Source organism: Aethalodelphis obliquidens, unplaced genomic scaffold, assembly GCF_003676395.1.
Source record: "Aethalodelphis obliquidens isolate GAN/ISIS:26980383/991018 unplaced genomic scaffold, ASM367639v1 scaffold1, whole genome shotgun sequence".
NCBI lineage: Eukaryota > Metazoa > Chordata > Mammalia > Artiodactyla > Delphinidae > Aethalodelphis > Aethalodelphis obliquidens.
The window spans coordinates 107671543-107691330 of record NW_020837945.1 but is presented as its reverse complement, the minus strand read 5'-3'; the positions used below and the strand labels follow the sequence as shown (position 1 = coordinate 107691330).

The following is a 19788-nucleotide window of genomic DNA, read 5'->3' as shown; positions in this document are numbered from 1 at the left end:
GTAATTGTGGCTGGCTGATACGCCAGTTTGAAAAAATCAAATTTAAATGAGCCAAATTTAAATTTATAAGAGCCTCATTTAACATGCAATTAATTTTACACCTATAATAAAAAGAGAAAAAAACCCAGTCTTCCTGTGGAATTAAATAGGCTGATAAGGAAATGCTGTGCCTCATAGAAATGAGAAAATAATTCTTGAACACTGTCATCCTTTTGGTTGCATAATACTATATACAATATGTTCTGTCTCAGGGAAGTATTAATTTTACTGAAATTAAATATTTTTTTCTGCATAATCATAGGAATGTGACTCAGTGGTTAGGGTTGAGACATAGATTATTGGCTCCAGATTTTTTTTTTTAAGCTCTCACTCTCTCCTTTATATTACCCCTTAAATCTTTAGGGCTTCTAGTGTTTTTGTTTCTTCTCAAAAGAATGGGGAATAATAGAAACGGTAGGGCTCAGCTATATTTAAAGTTCTTCGAACTTTTGTTTTAATTAGTAAAATGTTGAGCGAAGCCTTCATTTGCCAACCCTTTTATTCCTATTAAAACCCATGTGTACGTTAAGATGGGGTTATCAGTCACTTATTTATGACTTACACCATTTTATTGTTTTTGATATGCAATAAATATATCTCCATCCCATTATAAGCCCATTAAGTAATTCAAAACATGACATTAATTTGCATTTTTCAAGAAGAAAGAAGTTAAACTCAGGCTGCTTTTTATTACTTTGCTTCTAGACACAGCCACACAGGAGCCACCGTGAAAAGTCATTACCAAGTGTGGATTTCCAGTGGAGCACTAATACCATTGAGAAAGTTCTAAGGCTTTTCTTTGTTGGGGACAACGTCAGCCCTTGATATATTTTTGAAAGGTTCTAGGGGCCAATAAACACATCACAGTATTCAATGTCTTTTTTGAAACTAATCCAATGCTTTTTCTTTTTTAAAGTAAATTCTTGAAGGAAACCAAGCTTCAACTATTTCTAATAGTGCTCATATTTAGATTTTTTGAGGTTTTCCTGCTTCTGTTTCCAGGACTGAAGGGCTCCCTCCAGAGGCTGCAGCTCGAGTATGTGGATGTAGTCTTCGCAAATCGACCAGACAGTAACACCCCCATGGAAGGTGAGTGAAGAAATGTAATAAAAGACTCTAGAGTTATTGATTCTAGCTTGACGACTTATTCCACTCACAGTAGGAAATGAAATATATTCAGACTGATTTGACTGAACGTGAAAAATAAAAACCTTTCCAGTCGATGTCTTTCAGCCTCAATATTTACCCACAAAGTCAGTGCTCCGCATCTTGCATCTTCATTAATTTTTAAGCAGTTGCAGGCACTGGGAGTGTGGCTCCTACCATTACAGTGCTCACTTTCTCCAGGTTCCTTTCACTTCTGTGATTTTATCAACTAAAACAATAAACGTAATTGGAAGGGGAGTTTATAACCCAGCCATCATTATTTTGGAGTTCTCTGAGGGTGTTCTTACTTTATAATGACTCTAGGTCAGATTAGTCTCCAATCTGTGGTGATAAGTGCTAAGTGCTACCATGAGCAGAGGCTTTACAGGAGCAACTACTTGAAAATGTGACTCTTCGTTGCAATCTGGTTTTTGATTCTCAAGGAGCTGCAATATTTTATCCCCATTGTGTTAACAACTGTTTAAAGACAATTTAAGTATCTCCCTGTGGAAGCTTTCAGAATGTTCCTAAAACCAGATTTTCTTCAATCTGCATTTATTTATGGAAACTACCTAGGATGATTGAAGATAGTTTGGGAGGAAAAATTTAAAAGAAGGTTCTAGTTAATTGAGATTTATAATCATATGGATTATCATATACCTGAGGTGAATGAGAATGAAGATATTTGGGAAAAAGAAGGAAAAAAATAATGTTTTGGTTATTTGAGGTTTACTATATGACATGGATTTTACAAATTTTTAAAGAATTAGAATACTTGACATAAAATTACACTAAGGTAAATTTAGTTTTGATGATTCAAAAGGTAGTTCAGGATCTTGTAATAAATCAGGTTCTGTAAAGGTTTGTTCTTGCTAGAGGGTTATAGAAGTTATGGAAGTTATAAATGATTGCAGTGTATATAAATATTTCTGTAGGCTGCATTTCTGAAAATAAAAGTTGTGGAAACTATTTTCCTTGCTATTTATGTCTTTCTCAACCACAGAGAAATGGTTAAAATATATATTTATATATCTAATTTTCTCTTAGAGTTTTCTGCTTTTTTTGATTTGAGTAAATTAGGAGTTTATTATAAAGCAATATCAGTGTTGGAAATTCATAATAAGAAATTATCCATGGAAATGACATAAAATGCATATTTTTATCAAAGCAAAGAATAGGTGTTTGATAAAGCAAATCATAAACATTTTATTGGTGTAAGAAGTGCTTATTGCAAGGATAATATGATGTCACACTATTCTTAATGCCACATTAAAACAGAGCACTGAAGCTATCGTGTGAGCACAATTGTCAAGTAAAATGCCATTCAGTGGCGGCTGTGAAAGACTGAAATTGCTTCCCATTTTAAGTGCCTGGTGACTATTTTCCTCTTTGGAAAAATGTCCTTTGCAATTATGCTATGTACAGGAAAGAAGAACATCTGGGATTTTCCAGCATCTTTTTTTTTTTTTTTGGCTCATTTTCCCCATTCTACCACTATCTTTAATCTGAGGGATATGATATAGAAGTCTCTGAAACAGAAAACATTATAATTTGCATTATATACCTACAGAAGGAGAAAATTCTCAATTAGGAGCCAAACTATGTGATACTGATAAGATAATGGCATCTCTTATATAAAGACTAATTATGTGTTGACATTTATCAGAAGGGAGCTTCAAAACATAGAAAACAAAAACAAAAACAAACCAGATTGCTACCTGATAGAATGTATTACTGCAGCATTAACCAGTCTCCGCTGGAATCAGAGAATATTTACATTTTCCCTGAGTTTCTTACAAAAAAATACCACAAAGGGCTTCCCTGGTGGCGCAGTGGTTGAGAGTCCGCCTGCCGATGCTGGGGACACGGGTTCGTGCCCCAGTCCAGGAAGGTCCCACATGCCACGGAGCGGCTGGGCCCGTGAGCCATGGCCGCTGAGCCTGCGCATCCGGAGCCTGTGCTCCGCAGCGGGAAAGACCACAACAGTGAGAGGCCCGCATACTACAAAAAAACAAACAAACAGCTTCCTATTCTGCTTTGTGGTATTTTTTGTTTGTTTGTTTTGCGGTACGCGGGCCTCTCACTGCGCAGGCTCAGCGGCCATGGCTCACGGGCCCAGCCGCTCCGTGGCATGTGGGACCTTCCCGGACCAGGGGCACAGGTTCGGGGCACAAACCTGTGTCTGTCCTGCATCGGCAGGCGGACTCCCAACCACTGCGCCACCAGGGAAGTCCAGGAAGCTGTTTTATCATGAGTCATTGTCCAAGTTCAGAAGTCTAATGAAGGGTGTCAAATAGAGATTTGTACTTGTTGATAAGGTCAAGAAACATGGCATGTCAAAGCTCTGCGGCAACCAACCTCCTTATGCTGGAATGTAGCCTGCTCTCTCCCACCCCCAGCAAAGGGAGATCCACTCCTGGCTGGCACATAAGACTCCAAGGCTTATTCCTCTGGGATGACTTAGCAAGTTCACACTACAGGCAAGTCCCCATGTAGGACTTATTCCAGATTGAAATAGCTTCCCTGTGATGTCTCCCTAGCTTTGCAGAAAATGTGTATCCTCAAACAATATACTCATTTGTTCCAAGGTGAGCCAGATGGAAGGGCCAGTTTGGTATTAGCCTCTAGAAACTCATTCTCTATATTTAGTCTTTCCTTCTTTACTGTATCAGAGGAAAGGACTGATCTGGGCAACAGAGAGAAGAAGAAATAGGAAATAAGAAAAAAATAAGAAATAGGGATTTCCAGGTAGGCTTGGGTGCATTTTCTCTTCTAAAAATGAAAAAAAAGGTGTGTAAGCTATGTCTGGATTCCATGTTGTTATTAAGTTTCATTTTTGCAATGATTTTGTGAATCATATATGTGTGTATGTGAGTGAAAGTTGTACCTGTACAATGGGGTCTACCTTAGGAAGGCTATTAGGGTTTCTAAAAACAATAGAAAAGTAAATGTTACGTATAGTCAAAATTACCCTTGAAAACCCTATAGTAATGACTTGTTGTCAGTGTTACTCTATAGCCTTTAATTACTCAATTTCTTCTCCAAATATAGTGACAAAACCATCACTACATACTTTCCCAGACACCTTTTTTTTTTTTTGGTAACAGCCTTAATATCATTCACATACTTTTCTTTAGCAACTCACATTGGCAATTTTAGGCTCAACTGCATCCATTTCTGTCTAATATAAGCGATGGAACAGTGGTTGCCAAGTGCATATTGCTGAATTTTCCTATATTAAATCTACATATGTTGGCACTGTTCTTTGTATGTGTGCCTCACAGTAAACCCTTAACATTTGTAGATCACCTTTAATTGGTTTCAACCATTCCCGTCAATTCCATGGACCCACAACACACCCTAACTTATGATTTTGCCAAGGCACCTATATTAAACCCTGGGGAACTAATGAGAGAACTTAGCCCAGCTTTCTAAGACTCATTTTAAACAACTTTGATTTAAATTTATTAAAATGCCAACCCCATCCTCTTGATTCGCACCATGAAAGGATGTTAATTGGGAACACTTCTAGAGTAAACCAGCGTGAGTCTCGTCCAGTTTCTACATATCAGATGACAACAGATTGAGCCAGAAAAAGATTAGCAGTAGCATCTTCATGATATTGGCATCATGGATCAAATTAGTTGTTCCCTTCCCTCCTTCCTTAGAAAGCCACTAGACAAAAAGTGAGTCCTTTCAAAAGAATGGCCATAAATTCCCAAAGTGCAACCAATGGAGGAGGAGGTGAGACAGCCTTTGTAATCTACAACCCTGTGGAATGCAATTAGACATTTTACAGCTGTGGGAAGATGTTCCTGACAACAGAGGGGAGCTTGTATACTTTTTCCTCTGTCCTTCTTGTTTATTTTTTCTGGTTCACCTAGTAGTAATTCATTTTTCTTTCACAGCACCTGCCATGCCATCTGTCTCTGCTATAATATCTGGCGTTGATGGCATGTTTTCCAATTCCAGAAAAAATCAGTCCCATGTCCCATTTCTTCTTTCTTATACTTCTGTGTTCTTCCCAGTAGAGTCACTGACAGTTCCTTGAGCTCCATGATACTCACATTCTTAAGTCTCTCACTTCCATAAATCCCCAAAGTATATTTCAAAATCTTCTCTTAAGCTCATTAGTCAAGAGAAAGTTCATTCCAACATGAATCATGTTGGACATGGATAGACACAGAGCAATTGTGTGTCTGAGGACCTGCACTAGGAGTTTCTGGTGTGGTTTTCTGTCATTCACAAGTGCTAGACTAACTTCTCCATCCATACTCTTCTCATTGATCCAGAGAGGAAATAACTGAGCATGATTGTGGGCATGAAAGGAGGCTATAACCATGTACCACTTGTGAATAGTAGAAAAAAGAGGAGACCCATTTTAGTTTATGTAGCTTTTTAAAAAAGGAAAGAAGAAAAGCCACTAAATTCATTGATCTGAGAATATGAAGATTTTAAAATTAAATTACACTTTAATTAAATTTTAATTTAAAAAAATTTGGAATTGAGTCCTCTTTTATTTATTTAGAATTTTTTGCCAAAACTAGTTAATCTCACAGACTCCCAGAGTCATTAGATATTATTCTCAATCTAATTACAGTTCAAATTATTTATTTTTTTCCTGCTAGTAGGTCAATGCAGACATAAAACAACCCAGATGTCTTATTTCAAATAAGAGAGACAAGATCAAAGTTAGCTTCACTTAATTTCCATAACATCATCATGTCAAACAACCTATTCCAAAAGAATTTCCTTCTTTCTAAGCCATCTTTTTACTGTCCACATATGCCAGCAGGAATCTACAGATATTCAGGAATCTAGGACATCCAGTGACAGCTCAGGAAATACCAGAGAGCGGCAAACATTGCAGGATCCCAAATTTTCTACACTTTCTCAATTCCAGAACGCTGGCCCTGGATATTTAGCATCCAAAGTAAAGTTTTCAGAACAAAAATGTAACGATCCCCAAACCTAGAAATATTGTCTAACCACCATGGATCATCCCTTCTGCCTTTGTATTTTATTGTCTTCCCTGAAAGGCACCCTCAATCTGTCCCCTGCAAAAAAACATAATAGGAAGAAATCTTCTGCCAATAGGCTATAACAGTGTTGTTCCATAGAAATATTTTGAAAGCCACATATGTATTTTCAATTTTCTATTACGTACATTTAAAAAGTAAAAAGAAACAGGTGAGATTAATTGTAAAAATATATTTTAATTTAAGCCAATATATAAAAAATGATCATTTCAACATGCAATCAATATAAAAATTACTGAGGAGATATTTTACATTACTTTTTTTCATACTAAGTCTTTGAAATCTGTTATGTATTTCACACTTACAGCACATCTTAATTTGGGCCAGCCACATTTCAAGTGCTCAATAACCACATGTGGCCAGTGGCTGCTATTTGACCACACAGGTCTCTAAACTCTAGTTCAAGTCTAGCAGAGCACCAGATACATACTGGGGGCTCAATAAGTATTTATTGTGTGGATGGATGGATGGATAGATGGATGATTAGACGGATGAGTGAACAAGTTGTTTGACTGAATGAATGAAGCTCTAAAGTTAAATAGATCCACCATCACCTTTCTCTACTTGAAAACCTATTTTGGTTTCCTAACGTCTATGAACATTCTGGTACCTGATCTGGTTCAGCATATTTTAGGGTGATATTAAGAAGGATAGGTTGCTGGCAAAGGGCGCCAGGACACTCTTACATCCCATTTCTCCTCATCTCTCTTAACAGCAGCATCCGGATGCCAGATCTCTCTCCAGAAATCTAGCTGATACCTAAATGAGCAGAAACGAATGGAGGCATGATTCTTTTGCAGTTCAGTTGCCCCTGAGGATTACTATATCAAATTTTAAAATTATCTAACCCATTTCATTTATGACCCTGGCCAGGATGCTCTGAGGGCCTCTGGTGTTCATCAGATCAATCTAACCTCCTGGCTTGAAAGGCTAGGACAGCTGAGTTTTCAAGAAATTAATTTGGAGAAAGTGATTTTCATATCTAAGAGGATGAGCCAAACCCTACCAAGCCCATGGCAAAAAAAAAAAAAAAAAAAAAATTGTGTTCCAATTTTACTAAATCAGTTTTATTTCCATTTTAACTGTGAATTCACCAATTTACTGCTGCTTTAGACGTATTCAGCTGATATTTTATCCTTTACAGAACACCAAGTCATGCTGTTAAAAAAGAAATTAATTTCATTCATTCTAAGAAATAACATGGGGGGATGGTTGAGTTCACTTTGTGTTCTTTCAGTCTCTGGTGTGGTTTTTTAGAAAAATCTCATGTTTCTGTCATCATGGGCCTCCTTCTCATTAGGACAATATTTCTATAAAATGGACTGGGAAGGCATCAGATAGACACAGCTTTAAATCCTGGCTTTGCTACCTGTTAGACTGTATGCCTAGGGCAAGTTTCTATCCTCACTGAGGCTCAGTCTCCTCCCCTGAAAATGGAGGTAACATATAAAGTGGCTTCTGAAGGAGATAGCATTGTGGGTACAGCACCTCACTCACAGCAGGGGAAGAAACAGAAGCCTCATTTCTAGAACGCCCCGCACAACACACATACACATAAAACTCTCTTCTCTCTGGGTCTCTCTCAAAGGTAAGCATAGGAGACAACTAAGACCCTAAAATAATGTGATGAAAATCAAATGAAGGTGGCCAAGCTGCAGGGTTAGCCAGGGTCTGTGGTGAGGCCATGTAGAATCAAGGTACACAGTTGGTAATAGAATTTTCTTCTAGCTCACATTTTTCTCCTTGAAATTTTTGTTCTGAAATTCTCCATGCCCTTTAAAATTATGTAATTATAGATTTTCCAGGGTTAATCTATTCAGTCAAAAGGTGATCTTAAGCCTGTGATTTTATTTTCAAAAGTGTATCTAGAAAAAAACTCAATAATAAGATTCACTCATTCATTCAATTGATATTTTTTGAATATCTGTATCAGCAGACAGAAGGTGCCTGGGTCAATAGCACACTTGCTCTATTGGAAAGACTCAGGGACAAATCCACCTAGCCATTAACTGTAGTTCACCAGTTAATCTGATGTGCAGATATAGACGCTTTGCATTTCTTGCACAGAGGATTTTTGAAGCCAGAATGGGGTCACCAGTGGGTGACTAATTTAAGACCACACTTGACAATGAAAATTATACCAAAAAAAGACTTTGAGTCTTCACATGGTTCATGTATATTTAGTGTATCTTTTTTCTTTAAATTTATTTATTTTATTTTTGGCCGCGTTGGGTCTTCGTTGCTGCATGCGGGCTTTCTCTAGTTGCGGCGAGCAGGGGCTACTCTTCGTTGCAGGGAGCAGGCATCTCACCACGGTGGCTTTTCTTGTTGTAGAGCACGGACTCTAGGTGCACAGGCTTCAGTAATTGTGGCACGCGGGCTCAGTAGTTGTGGCTCGCGGGCTCTACAGCGCAGGCTCAGTAGTTGTACAGCATGGGCTTAGTTGCTCCGTGGCATGTGGGATCTTCCTGGACCAGGGCTCAAACCTGTGCCCCCTGCATTGGCAGGCAGATTCTTAACCACTGCGCCACCAGGGAAGCCCTATTTAGTGTATCTTGAATGTTTTGTGCTTCACGTCATAGGCGTAAGGATGCATTGTGAATATCATTGTGAATATCATCACCCTTCCCTCAATGCTCAGTACACACATTTTCTACTTTGTCTATGGCTACCATGACTCAGAGCTTACTAATCCACTTAGTCTTACTGTTACGTGAACTCACACATTATGTGAATTCTGCCTGTCTCACAAGCTTTTTGTTTCTCTAGCCAGTTTCATTTATCCTCCTTATTCACTTCTCTCACTTTCTTGAGAAGAACTGAATAATCTTAAGTAACACAGCAAAGGCACATTACAGAGTTCACCACCCTTACTTGTTGGCATGCTGCCTCAGATTTGCAGAGTCAGCTTCTAGGGCCACTGGAAAAATGTCCAGAGTTTGGAGCATGGATCACTCTGATATGTATCTAACAGGAACAGAGCCCTGGTTAACAATTTTCATTTTCCAACTAGATTCCATAGAGAGAATAGGAGTTTTAGAACATACTGAGAAGTTAAGTTTGCCAAGGCTGAAGAAAATATGTGATAAGCTGGCTTTAAAGGAAACAACATTCCCGATAATAATTTGTAAACATTTACGGGTATATTTTGTGCTTTCTATGGAAGCCAAAGATTCCTAACCTCATTTCATAAAATCCTTTTGGAAGGGAGGATCCTGGTAATATTCTATGCAATTTACCTACTTCCTCTATTCTCTCTCCCTTTTTTCCCTTTCTTCACATCTTCAGTCAACAGTGAAGGCAGAAGGAATACAACTGCTATCACTAGTAACACACAAAAGGAGAAACAACGTGGGCCACGTGTCTGGAGGTCCATTGTACCTCCTCACCACAAATCTGTGGTCTTCACCAAGCTCAGAAAGGGTGTTTTTTTTTTTCCCCTTAAGTTGTTTTTAATCAAGAAAAAAAAAGAGAGAGAACGGAGACGGCTTCTGCTCACCCCAGCTGTCAGGTGGAAACAGAATTGCTTAGTATTCTGGGGCTGTGGGTTTGTGACTCATGTGAGCTTCCTTCTGTGTGAGTTATCTCTCTGAAAGTAGCTGGAGTTGTGACAATATTCACCTCCATATTCTGAGGGGATGTCAACTCAGTCTCAGGGGAATTCATCTTTTTAAGTTCCTCATTGTGCTGTAGCTGATCTGCGGTGACATGGGAAGACTCACATTATCCAGCTCTCCAGCCCGGGCAGGTGGGGCTGTGGGTTTTAGCTGTCTGTCAAAGCAGCGTCTCCCTCAGGGTTTACTAGTATGTGAATCCAGTGGGCTGAGCAGAGCCACCTGTGGCATGGCTAATCTGGAATTCTCAGACAGTGGGGATAAACAAATACCCTTAAGACTCTCTCTCACTTTCTGTAAAAAATGAAGTAATGAAAGGCTCAATGGCTTTTTAAAGCCCTCCTGGATGTTGAATATGTGTAATGAAAAAATACAGGATCTGCAATCGGAGGACGAGGGTGCTAGTCTTGGGTGTGTGAACCTGCTTGAGTTGCTCAGTTACTGCTGCTCCGTTTTTCATTTGGAAAATGGGAAGAATAGAAACAGTACCTGGTCTAACTATTTCCAGGATTGTTGTGACAATAACGTGAGATAAGTGGGAACATTTGATTCGTAATGCCCTGCACAAATATTTTGAGATTGTTATTGTTATGTGTGTGTGTGTGTATATAATACATATATTAAGGTGTCATAACTGAAGTTTCAACCAGGCATGGAGACACAGCTGAAAATTGGTGAATTTCAAAGAGAGATGTCAAATCTTCATTTGTATATAGTAAGTATCCTACATACGAACGAATTCTGTTCCAAGAGCGCATTTTATGTCCAATTTGTTCATAAGTCCAACAAAGTAAGCCTAGGTACCCGACTAACGCAATCACCTGTATAGTACTGTACTGTAATGAGTTTATAATACTTTTCACACAAATAATACATAGAAAACAAACAAACACAAAAAATAAATAAAACAGTTTTAATCTTACAGTACAGTACCTTGAAAAGTACAGTAGTACCAGCTACATCACCGCTGCTTTTACGCTTGCTTCCGGACATCCTGGGCTTGAAATAAAGATACTGTACTACTGTACTCTATACAGTACTGTACAGTAAAGTACACAAAAGCACAACCACTTGTAGAGGATGCACGCACGTGACAGTGTACGCCAGACACGTGAACTAACTTAGGTGATTGGACATGCGAACGCACGTTCCCATCTTTGAAAGTTCGCACCTTGCAGGTACATATGTAGGGGACTTACTGTACTTGCAAAGGAAAAGGGCCAGAGCTGGCTCCATGTCTCTTTCTTCTCCTGACATTTTATTTTGAGAAATTAAAAACCTACAGAAAAGTTGAAGAAATAAACAGCCAACGCTCTTTACCTAGATTTACCAAATTGTGCTATATTTTGCCTCTATTTTGCCCTCTCTTGTTCTCTTGCACTGGGACCTTTCACCCATAAGTACTTTCTTCCCTGTCTCCTGAGATGCAGCATTCTTCCACAAAAGCATCATGCATTCATCACACTCAAGAACTTTAACGTTGATACACCACTGTTATCTACACAAGCCATACTTAAATTTCCTAAAATGACCTTTTTAGGATTCCGTTGTTGTTTGAGAGGGAGATGAGTCTGTGATCGAATTAAGAGCCCCACATTGCATTTAGTAGTAATGGTTTTTTAATCTCTTAGAGTCTAAAATCATTCCTCACCTTTTTTTCTCTTTAACAACAATGACATTTCTTTAAAAAATCCAAGCCAGTTGTTTTGGAGCATGTCTCTCAGTCTGGATTTGTCTGATTTTTTCTCATGATTATATTAAGATCTTTGGCAAGAAGATACACAGGTGATGTTGGGTCCTTCTCAGTGTGCTCTCTGCGGTCCCTGGAGGGTCACTCTCTATTACTGGTCGTATTAAAGTTGATCACTTGGTTAAGGTGATCACTCAGTTAAGGTGATATCTGTCAGTTTTCTCCACTGTGACGGTACCTTTAAGACTTGGTACCATAGTGAATAAATACGCTGGGGTGTGATTCTTTGTGACCACGTGAATAGCCTGGTTCCTCACAACCCGGATTTGGCATCCACTGCCGATCCCTGCCTGCAGCAGTTATTATAGTAGGGAGTTATTACAATTACCCTGCTCCATTTATGAATGGGCATCCTGCCGTAAAGACGAACTTTCCCTCAGTCTCAGTTCTATGCCTCTGGAATCCCCTCACCTTGCTTCAAGAAAATAAAAGTTGAAAGAGAGAAGGAGAAAGGATCTAGTGAGAAGGGCATATCTGGAGAAAACTATGCCGTGACCCCCATAGTTGGGGGGTAGATAGGCTTGGGAGCTGACTCATGTCTGGCACATCTAGAGCTGGAGAAGTGGGCTGAATCTCTACTTTACGGTGCAGCCAGGAGAGTGTAGCCTCCCTGGGGGTGACCGGAAGGGCAACTGTGAATGTTTGCCATATGGGGTCATCTTGGGTCTGTTCTCTAGGAGGACAGCCTCCTTGGAGGGTGTGGGCTGGAGCTGGACACCCAGAGCCACTAGGAGAGCGCTCAGGGGAGAAGCAGAAAGTAGAGGAATAGAGGAGCCAGCCATGCCCCATCTCACTAACCCCTGCTGCAGGTGTTTAGCCTAAGCAGGTCCCAGCTAGGAAAGGGAAAGGAATTTGAGTTTGGAGTTTTGACTGAGATCTATAGAGGCTGTGTTTACAATCTAAAAGGGTGTCAGGACTGTCTATTACCCAAGAGTGGGCAGAAAAGCTGTGGGACCAGTCTGAGTTTTCATCAGGGCCAAGTTTTCATTGTTCCTACTGAATGTAAAGGGCTAGCAGGAGATTAAAAAATAAAGCTGGGTTGTAATTACATTATAACAAGTATGTTTGTTCCACATACTATTTACATATGTTTAAATACCTAATTTTAAATTGATCTGACTTAAATTACATATGAAAAAATTAACTCTTCCATTAGTTTCAGAAAACAAATTTATTTGCTTTATAATACCATTATGCCCAATATAATTGGAAATTCAGGAAAACCTTGTGTGCTAAAGATTCAAATCTCCACAAATAACAAAATAACGCTCTTGGTCACCTGTATGAAATGTGTACATTACACACAGACATCCCCTGTGCCTCGCAAACCCTCCGGAGGCATCTGAGGACTTTTGAAAGTGTCACTTCTATTTTGGGGAGTAATTGTTTGTCAGTGTTCAAACACTAGAAACGATGATAAGCCACAAAACCTCGACCTCTGCAGTTTGAACTTTATCCATCCTTTCTAAATGCATTTTTATGTTAGGTTTTATTTATTTGTTTTAAATACTGAAAGGTGACCAGTGTGACTAGCTTCAATGAAACCATCATACAAAATTAATAACTAAATGAGATCCTTTTAGACAACTTTCTGAAACCCTCGTAGAGTCAATTCAGAATTTACTTATACAAGAAAATTCATTTTTTGTTGTTATTTTTTAAAGGCCAATGGACAGAAGGTGTGGGCACAGGAAAGCAGTAGAAAGAAGAGGAAAGTTTAGTATTATCAATATCTTCCTTTACTTGCATGAAAAAAGAAAATGTATCACTCACATAGAAAATGGAAGTATATTTGGTGATGGAATGAACCGAATTACCCCTAGAAATGAGTGCATAATAAGACAAGAGAGAAAACAAAATGACATAAGAATGCACACAAAACTTAACAGAAAGCAGAAAAAGGAGATATGGGGACCAAAAAGAAAAACTGGGGAAGGGAAAAAGAAGGACATTTTACTTCTCCCATCCATTTCCCCTACTTCCTTCTCAAGCACAGTACAAATCTCACAAGCCCCTCCTCAAAACATAATGTCATCATACCACACTCAGGATGGCCTAGAGGAGAACATTGTATAGTAAAAATACTCAGGTCTAAAACCTGCCTCATTCGTTTATTCATATTCAACTAATATTTTTGAGTACCTGCTATACACTAGACATTGTTCTTGGTGCATGAGATAGACAAGAGAACAAAATAGACAAAGATCCCCATCCCTGTGGGACACAGTCGTTCTAGCAGGAGAGACAGGAAATAAACAGTAAAACAATAAAAATTATATAGACTATTAGAAGATGACAAGTGTTATGGAATAAAGAAAAAGTAGAACAGGGTAATGAGAATGGGAATGCTGGGAGTCAGGAGTGGTCACTGAAAAGGTAGAGACTTGAAGGAGTAAAGTGAGTAACTGAGAGGGAGATAAGGATAGTGTTTCTGGCTGTAGAAACAGTGCAGAGGCCCTGAGATGGGAGCAGCCTGCTGTGTTTGGGGAACATCAAGGACACCAGTGTGGCTGCAGAAAGTCAGGAAGGAGGAGTGTAGAAAAAGGCGAGTTTAGAGAGATTACAGGGTCCAGATCTTTTGGGACCCTCCGAATTTTGGACAAAGAAGTGATGTGATTTGACTTACATTTTTAAAGGATCCCTTTGGCCTGGAATTAGAATGAATTATAAAGGGGCAAATGTAGGAGCAGGGAGACATGTTAGGAAATAATTTTAGGGATTCCCCTGGTGGTCTAGTGGTTAAGAATCCCCGCTTCCACTGCAGGGGGTGTGGGTTCAATCCCTGATCCCTGGTCAGGGAACTAAGATCCCGCATGCCGCAAGAAAGAAAGAGTTGTAACAATCTAGGTGAGAGGTGATAATGGCTCAGACAAGGGTGCTAGCTGTGGAAGTGTAAAAGTGGTCTGATTTAGAGAAATATTGAATGTAGAGCCAGAAGTTCCTGATGGATTAGATGTGGGTTTAACAGAAAGAAAGGAGTGAAAAATGATGCCAAGGTTTTTGACCTGAGTCAACAGAAGAATGGACCTGCCAGCAACTGATATGGGGAATACCATAGGTGGAGCTGGTTTATGGGGGAGGATCGGGGGTCTGGGTTTAGCCATCTTGAGCTTGAGATGTTCATGAGACATCCAAATGGAGATGTTGAGTAGGCAGTTGGACACTGATTCTGAAACTCAGGAGACAGTCTTGGGATGGAGATGCAAATTTGGAAGTTGTCTGCATGTAAATGGTATTTAAAGCTTTGAGAATTGATAAAACCACACAGGGAGTAAAAACAGAAAGACAGAAAAAGCAAAAAAAGGACATAGAAAGAAAGGACCAAGGACTGAGCCCTGGAGATTCCAGTATTAGGAGGTTGGGAGGAGGGGGAGAAGAGTGTGGTGCCCAAGGAGCAGGTAAAGAAAACATATCAAGGAAGAGGAAGTAATCAACTGTATCAAATGCTACTGATGGGTCAAGTAAGATGAGAACTGTGAATTGTCCATTGGTGTTAACGTGTGGAGATCGTCAATAACTTTGCCAAAGAGTGGTTTGGGCGAAATAGGGAGTGGGTGAGGAAGTGAAAGCCATCTAATCTCTGAGTCTCAGTTTCCTCATTTGGAAAACAGTGAGGAAACCTCTTGATTTAGGATGACCAAGTAATATATTTCTGCTCCTTTCTCTTAAAAAAAAAAAAAAAAAAAAAAAAACATACAAGGAACAGAAATAGAAACTTCCTTTCTGATGAAAGTAGCAGACAACTGGAAACCTGGACCAATATATATGAAAGTGGAAAAGGGATGGAGGAATGGTAAATGACTTAGCAAAACTGAGGAAAGATTTATTTAAAGTGCCCACAAGAAGCAAGTTAATTTGTACCACACAACCTCCGAATGGTTAAGGCATGAGAGGCACAAATGTCACAGAAGATGGGGGTGAGGTGGGAGCTAGAAACAAGGCAGTTTTTCAAAAAACTATACAGAACCATTAGAGCTCCATATCCCCAGGTCTGCAGGCAGGGTCCTGCCTTTCCCCTTCAGTGAAGGAGGCAAGAGATACATTACCTCGAGAAATTGAGTTGAGAGCCTCTAGACTGAGGGGTACCAGATACAGAGGAAGGTGAGGCCAGGCTGAAAAAAAAAAAGAATTACGAAGTTTGAGATCCCCAGACCTCTCCTCTCACTTACCTCCAGGTCACTAACAGCCAAGTTACACTTTCCCCAGGCAGAAAATAATAGAATATTTCTCTGGAGAAAATAAACTATCCCAGAAAAAAAGAATCTACATTGTTGTGGAAGAAAATCCCAGTGGGAAAAGGTGGCAAGTGCCCTAACTTCTCCCACAGTGACAAATGCCGTCCACGCACAATTTTAGCACTTTATTCTTAAATGTGAACGGAAACCCAAGAATCACCTGACATTCAAAGAAAGCTACTGATGAAAAAAAGAGGGCTCAAGTAAGTAGAAGAAAAGAAAACAGACTAATGCAGAGAGATACAAGAATGTTCAAAGAAACTATAATTAATATACTTGATGAGATAAGAGAAGATATGGCATCAATTAAATAAGAACAGGATGAAAGAGAGCAAGAACAGCATAGAACTAGTGAAAAAATCTTAGCCATTAAAAAATATAATGACTAGGGCTTCCGTGGTGGCGCAGTGGTTGAGAGTCCGCCTGCCGATGCAGGGAATACGGGTTCGTGCCCCGGTCCGGGAAGATCCCACATGCCACGGAGTGGCTGGGCCCGTGAGCCATGGCTGCTGAGCCTGCGCGTCCGGAGCCTGTGCTCCGCAATGGGAGGGGCCACAACAGTGAGAGGCCCGCGTACCGCAAAAAAGAAATAAAAATTAAAAAAAATTTCAAAACTGGGCCAAGAAAATAATATGTACATATTATTGAGAAATGTAGAGGTTAATATCAGAAAAAACAGCTACATATGTTGGAAGTGGTTACCACCTCTGGGGTGCAGGCAAAGTCAAAAGACCGCTGCTTTTTGTTACAAGCCTTTTGGCATCGACTCTTTAAACATTGCATGTGTTACTTCGACAAAGCTAGAGATTAGAACAATAACCACACACATACACACAAATGAGATAAAAATGCCAGTGGTATTGAGTTGTCAACATTAACTATGATATCATGGCTGTCCAAGTCCAGGCATAGTCCTGGGGATTTAGAAATACACAATCAATACTAGTTTTCCTACCCCAGATTCCATGATCAGAAGCCAACCCATTTCTCACCGCATCCTTCCAAAAACACGCCAGCACCAGAGACCCACCCACCATTTCCTAAACTAGCTGTGCTGAGCCAGACTCCCTCCCTCGGTGGCCTCCAAAGCAGGCTGTGCCAGATAACCCTTTGCACGATGAAAAGAAAACATAATTTCCACTTATTTTATGTCATTATTTTTAAAGTTTCTATTTGCTGTATATGTTTTACTTTTTCTATTTTTAAACTATCCACTGGTATAATTTCAGACATTAAAAAGTAGCAAAAATAGTACAAAAGACTCCTATATACCCCTTACCCAGATTCCCTGTTAGCATCTTACATTACCATTGTGTATCAAAAGCTGGAAATTTACATTGACACAATAATATTGTATAATCTATGAATCTTATTCATATTTCTCCAGTCATCCCATTAATATCCTTTTCTGGCCCAAATCCGACTCAAAATCACATGTTGCAGTTCACTGTGATGTGTCTTGGGCTACTTTAAGCTGGATCAGTTGCTCATTCTTTCTTTGTCTTTCGTAATTTTGACACTTTAGAATACTATTAGCCAGTTATTTTGTAGAATGTCCCTCAGTTGGAGTTTTTCAGACGTTTACTAGTGATTAAATTCAGTTTGGGCATTTTTGGCAAGAGTACCACAGAAATGATGTTGTGTCCTTTTTGGTGTATTACATCAGGGAGTGCATACTGTCTATTTTTCCCATTAGTGATGATGTTAACTTTGCTCTCTTGGTTAAGGTGATTTCTCCATTGTAAAGTTACTTTGTAAAGTTACTGTTTTTCCTTTAGTATATACTTTTTCCTTTAGTATGTATTAGGTATGTGTGTGTATTCATATATCACTCCAATGAGTGTCTTTGGGGGGAGACACTTCGAAATTATGCAAATATCTTATTTCTCATCACATTTTGCCTACTTGATTTTAGTACTCTTCAATGATTCTTGCCTGAAACTAGTACTGTGGGGTTTGCCAGATGGTGATTTTTCTATTTCCATCATAATTTCTGCTGGCATTATACTGTAGGGAAGAGATTTCCCTTCTCCCCATTTATTTATTCAGTTACTTGATAATTTTATTCAGTTATTTATATCAGTATGAACTCGTGGATTCTGATTTTTTTCCAATGATTTATGATTCATTACTATCATTATTTTGTTGCTACAGTTATCCCCAACATGGCCATTTGAAGCATCTTTGACAGGTCTTTTGTGTTCTTTTGGCATGTCTCCATCTTTTTTTTTTTAAGGACTCATTTTGCTTCCCAGCACAAGGTGTTCCAAGCTCACCTGTGCTTTCCCCAGCCCTGTAATCAGCCATTTCTCTAAGGAGCCTTGGTTCCTTTTAATTGAAGCCAAGATGTGGGTGCCATTATATATATTTTATAACATATTAGCTTGGTAGTACAGGTACTTACTTTATATATTAACCAATGTATCTTTGTTTAATTGATTGGAAAGCATAATAAATATTTTTGAAAAGCAGTGCTTTTTGTTTAAAAAACACTGCTCATTGCTTCCTTAGCCTGGGAAGCCGTGGTGGGATTAACAGTTCTCCCTTTTCACCTGTACAGCACGATCGATGCCTCTTTCTCTATTTAGCACTTACCTTTTCCTGTCTTATGTCGTAGATGGTAGTTTGCTCAATCGTCTGTGTCTATCCTTCAACTTCCTATATTGAAGGAGGTTCATATGTAAAAGTTGAATGGCAGTGAAAGCCAAGCAGGGAAGAGAGACTGTCCATAGTGTTGCTGTGTCCCAGAGGAGCACCAGGTGGTCACACACACACTGGGCAGCCACCCATATAAAGGGCATGCTCTCAGAAAACAGAGAAAGCTTTCTGTGGTTCACAAAGGAGCCCTGTAGTTAGCATTTAACTTCATAAATGTAACTGTGATGCTCTATCAGGGCTTCCGGGTCCACCTTGCTGGATACAAGTCTGTCATTTATAACTTGCCCAAGTGTTCTCTGTGGTTAGAAGCAGAGGAGAGGGACTTCCCTGGTGGCGCAGTGGTTAAGAATCCGCCTGCCAATGCAGGGGACACGGGTTCGAGCCCTGGTCCAGGAAGATCTCACATGCCACGGAGCAACTAAGCCTGTACGCCACAACTACTGAGCCTGTGCTCTAGAGCCCACGCGCCACAACTACTGAAGCCCACGTGCCTAGAGCCCATGCTCCGCAACAAGAGAAGCCACCACAATGAGAAGTCCACGCACTGAAATGAAAAGTAGCCCCCGCTCGCCACAACTAGAGAAAGCCCGTGCGCAGCAACGAAGACCCAATGCAGCCAAAAATAAATTAATTAATTTATTTACAAAAAAGCAGAGGAGAGCCAGATTGCTTACTTTCAAATCCTTACCCCGACACTTACTAGCTGGGTAACCTTGAGTAATTTACTCCCCTTTGTTGTGCCTCAGTTTCCTCATGTGCAAAACAAGATAATAACAACAACAGACCTATGCTATAATAAGATTGTTTTGCAGATTAAATGAGTTAGTATACATAAAGTGTTCAGAACAAAACCAAGTACATTATACGTGCTAAATTAGTGTAAATTATTGTCATTAATACTCCAGAAGACAGAAGACCTTTATGTCTATGAGAGGGAGCCTCATAAAATGTGGCATGGAAATATATAAAACTTCAGGGCATAACAAGGGCTCTGTGTCTAATTAATGACCAGTCCCCGAGAGGGACAACTCATTCCACCTTTTCAGTCACTGATACCCTCTCCCTGCTCTTTGCCTCACAGCCAGGCATGCACTTCCCCTGAAGCACAGGAAGTGTGCTGTGTGTGGATAAGGTGGCTATGGGTGGCTGAGGGGAGTCGGACAAGAGCCACAGAGTAGACAGGAGACTTTCCTTTCATGGCAGTTGTACTCAAAGATTTATAAAGAAAAATATTATTGTTTTAAAGCAAATGCTTTATTAAGGTATAGAATAGAGATTTGCATAAATTTCTATGGTAAAGCCAAGCC

General features: G+C 39.6%; 1 protein-coding gene across 5 annotated transcripts in view; it reads left to right on the top strand.

The window, feature by feature from the left end:
* KCNAB1 (potassium voltage-gated channel subfamily A regulatory beta subunit 1) overlaps positions 1–19788 on the top strand; it is a 422691-nt gene that overhangs the window by 363479 nt on the left and 39424 nt on the right. For 3 of the 5 annotated variants that reach the window (XM_027113490.1, XM_027113480.1, XM_027113474.1), the window contains exon 8: positions 1042–1128. The exons of the other annotated variants lie outside the window; for them this stretch is intronic. In XM_027113490.1, coding sequence (XP_026969291.1) covers positions 1042–1128 — 87 coding nt within the window. The remainder of the gene's footprint in view (positions 1–1041; positions 1129–19788) is intronic. 5 annotated transcript variants of the gene reach the window in all.